General features: G+C 34.1%; 1 protein-coding gene across 3 annotated transcripts in view; it reads left to right on the top strand.

Moving 5' to 3' along the window:
- LOC107599228 (ralBP1-associated Eps domain-containing protein 2-like) overlaps window positions 1-3,909 on the top strand; it is a 55,964-nt gene that overhangs the window by 41,072 nt on the left and 10,983 nt on the right. For 2 of the 3 annotated variants that reach the window (XM_016290768.1, XM_016290761.1), the window contains exons 13-15: window positions 773-936; window positions 1,612-1,673; window positions 2,052-2,141. In XM_016290768.1, coding sequence (XP_016146254.1) covers window positions 773-936; window positions 1,612-1,673; window positions 2,052-2,141 — 316 coding nt within the window. The remainder of the gene's footprint in view (window positions 1-772; window positions 937-1,611; window positions 1,674-2,051; window positions 2,142-3,909) is intronic. The other variant, XM_016290775.1, reaches the window with a different exon arrangement.

Genomic DNA, 3,909 nt, shown 5'->3' with positions numbered 1-3,909 from the left:
GTAAAACTAGCAATGAGACACAGCCTTGGTCTGACGCAAGAAGCAAGTCATTTGTAATTTTAACAAGTGCAGTTTCTGTGCTATGGTGGGGCCTGAAACCTGACTGAAATTCTTCATAGAGAATTTTTTTGCAGAAAGGAGCACAGTTGAGCAGACACAACTTTTTCTAACATTTTAGACATAAAAGGACCGTAGCGTCCTGGAGATGTTGTCCGAAAGGAGTTCCGCTCCGACTCTGCTGGGGTGCAGGCCATCAGCGTAACAATAAATGTTTTGTTTTTTTGAGCAGCAAACCAGTTTATTAGAATGACTTCTGAAGGATCATGTGACCCTGAAGACTGGAGTAATGATGCTGAAAATTCAGCTTTGCATCACAGGAATAAATTACATTTTAAAATACTGTATATTCAAATAGAAAACAGCTATTTTAAACTATAATAATATTTCACAATTTTAAATTTTTTTCTATATTTTTGGTGAAATCAATTTAGCCTTGGTGAGCATAGAGATCTTTAAAAAAAAAAAAAGTCTTACTGACCTCAAACTTATTATTATTTTTATTTTTTTTCAATTAACATGAAATCTTTTTGGGACTTTTACCATAGTACCATGGAGTACTTAAAGTACCATGTAAATACTATGGTACTGTACATGGTAGTCATTCCTTTCTATAGTATATATCAAAGTACTACTTTTTCTTGCTGTACCATGATACCACTACATTACTTATTTCTTCATGTACAGTGTTAATGAGGTGTGTTTTACCCCGCAGGTCATATTCCAGCACCTCCATAGATGATGCCATGAAGAAGGTGGAGGAGCCTCCCACTCCTCCTCCTCGACCCCAGAAGACTCACTCCCGCGCCTCCTCTCTCGATCTCAACAAGCTCTTCCAACAGAGCGGTCAAGGTTCACGCCCATCCCAGCATTCTTTAAGTATTTAACCATTTACATGCACATACTTTCATATACTGAGAATACAAAGCACAGACATTTATATATATATATATATATATATATATATATATATTACATTTATTGCATTCATGTTAATTTAAGTAAATATTTGACGTGTGTGTCGATGCGGTCTTGCCGTGTGTTGGAGCATTTGACATTGAAGCTCCATTAACTGTGTGGCTACTTTCAGTGCTGCTTTTGCAAATGCAGTAACAGGATTCCCTTAGAAAATATTGAACGTTTATTCTTAAAATGTATGAAGCCACAGGATCACACAATGGGAATACTACACTACCATACCAATTTTTGAAAATAGCTTTGACAAGAAGACTGTTTGATTGGAAATCATGTTGCCTTTGTTGTGGTAGTTGTGTCTTGTCTGGTTTTGAACGGTATAGTATATACAGTATATATTCTCAAATTATTGTTATTATTATTATTTTACTACAGCGGTGTGTGTGATTACTTCTCAATTGTCTGTAAATTGTCTTGAAATATTTTAGTAGATAAGCTGTGCAAAAAAATTATGATTATTGTAGTACATGGTGGATGAGAATTGTTTTATTTACATCTTGTTGTGCTGAATATGCTTTAGTAGTGGTAGCAGTTTTAGAGTGACGAGGAAGTTTTTCTGAATAGCTTTTCCTCTGTCAGGTGCTAAAAGTGGCTGGTTGCCTCCTCCTCCAGCTCTCCCTCCACGACCACCAGCTACACAGGTGAACTGCTCAGGATCTCCTCATTTCAAGTATTTCCTGATGGCCAGTCCAGTTTAAGCTGCCATGTGTGCTTTAAAACATGGTAGCTGGTTTCTAGCTTGCCATTAGCTGTTTGCCCAGCTTCCATGCTCCAAAACCCAACTTGACCTTATGCTGGTCTGTTACTGGTCAAAGATGATCTTTTTTTTTTTTGGTGCATTAATATGGAATTTACGTAATTGATATGCAGTTTTTGTCAGCTGTTTTACAATGGTTTCAAACATGGCTCATCCAATTAGATTATAGGTCTGTTTCATGCAGTGGTTCATTTTTTCTTTGGTACTTTACCATTCTGTTACTGTGTTGTATTATAACTTGTGTTATAATTCAATGTCTCAGATCTTCAGCTTCCTCCCTGGCTCAGAGAAGAGTTCCCAGAAGGCCGTTCAGCAGCCAAACTTTGCAGATTTCAGCAAGTTTAGGGAGGAGGTGAGTAGATGTTCACATTGATCCTACTGACAAGTAAGGCATTACTAACACTACTAAAACACACACAATTTAATAACCTCAGATGTGGGATCACTAAACTGGCATGTGATCAACATGAACCGAATTGAACTTCTGATGTGTAATTTCCAACTGAAACAGAATATCCATCTGGGATATTGTAGGGTGGGGCTTGATTTAAATTTATTTTGAATTATTGTTATTATTTTTTTAAACAGTAAATTTAATTTTATAATAAATAGATTGTATATAGTAAGAATGAGGGCATTTTAATTAATTGTATTTTTAACAGTTCATATAACTTATTATTAGTTTCGTACTTATTGAAGTATTTAGTACTTATTAAGATTTTTGTATTTTGTATTTATTAAAATAAATCCAATACTGTGAGAGAATTGTGATTGTTTTGAATGAATTTTGCGTTAGTTTGATTTTTTTACACTAAATCTAGTTTTTAAAATAAGAAGTTTAAGAATAAGTAAGAATGAGGACATTTTAATTGATTTTACTTTATAATATTTAATTTAAATTATTATTAATTTTGTACTTAAATATTTTGTACTTATTAAAATAAATCAAAGGATGTGTGAGAATTTTTATTGATTGGAATTAATTTTAAATTACTTGTATTTTTTTAAAATAGTGTACTGTGAGGATGAGGGCATTTGAATTAATTTTAATTTTAATTAATACAAGTATTTATTCCATTTATAAAAAAAAAAATGCATGGTCTCAGCCATGATTGTGCAGTTATTAATGTCCAAAAAAATTTTGCTAGACAAATATATGTAACACAATTTTTACAATATTACAATATTTCTTCGATCTATGAACTCAAATCTGCCTGTTTAATAAAGTTAGGGTCATTGAAATTCTGCACACACACTCTTCCTGCTGTCTGTCATCGCTCCTTTCTCAGTTATTAATTATGTATCCTCTTTGAAGAGTCTGAACTTCCTCTTTTTGGCATGTGTGAACACGTCTTACTGTCCATGATGTGTGTGTTCTCTTGTTTCTGGGGCTGCAGGCTGGGAAGAGACGGCAGTTTCCCACAGTTTAATAAGAGTAGTACCCAATGAAAACACACACACACACACATCAGCGTTACACAAGCTCATACGCTCACCGATGCGGGCCGTTCTTACCTCAGCTTACGTTGCACACACACTGTTTTGACAGCACAGGCACCTGCAAATATCTGACTATGAAAGCTAAGACTTACAGAAGATATGAAGATATGACCGTAGCCTCTATTTGAAGGGATTCTGGTCTGATCAAATACTCATAACTCAGTTGAAGTCCTCAAAAGCCTTAAACTGTCTCGTACTACAAGCCTTCTTTCATCTTTATGGCCTTTTTACCCCTTCATGCTTTTCATTTTTGGCTACTGTAAAGATATGATAGGGAATGTGATCGCTGTGTGAAATTCATTTTTCATAGATGTGTGAGTTATGGGTTTCATGAGGTTATTGTTGGACAGAGAAACACAGTGTCTTAATCGGGCACGATCTGACAAGTTGCCTTTCTAGACTGCATTTAGAAGGCACATACCTTCCACTAATCTCTAATAAATCTCTAATATTGGCCAGTAATTGATTTGGCACTGATTTTTCATGCATCCCTAAAGTAAGTCCAAGATATAAGAGAATAATAGTAATAAATGGTGAATATGTTTTATTTTATAATAATGATAATAATATATATATATATATATATATATATATATATATATATATATATATATATATAT

Source organism: Sinocyclocheilus grahami, unplaced genomic scaffold (assembly GCF_001515645.1).
Source record: "Sinocyclocheilus grahami isolate Dianchi unplaced genomic scaffold, SAMN03320097.WGS_v1.1 scaffold13.1, whole genome shotgun sequence".
Lineage (NCBI taxonomy): Eukaryota > Metazoa > Chordata > Actinopteri > Cypriniformes > Cyprinidae > Sinocyclocheilus > Sinocyclocheilus grahami.
This window is presented reverse-complemented; position numbering and strand designations above follow the sequence as displayed.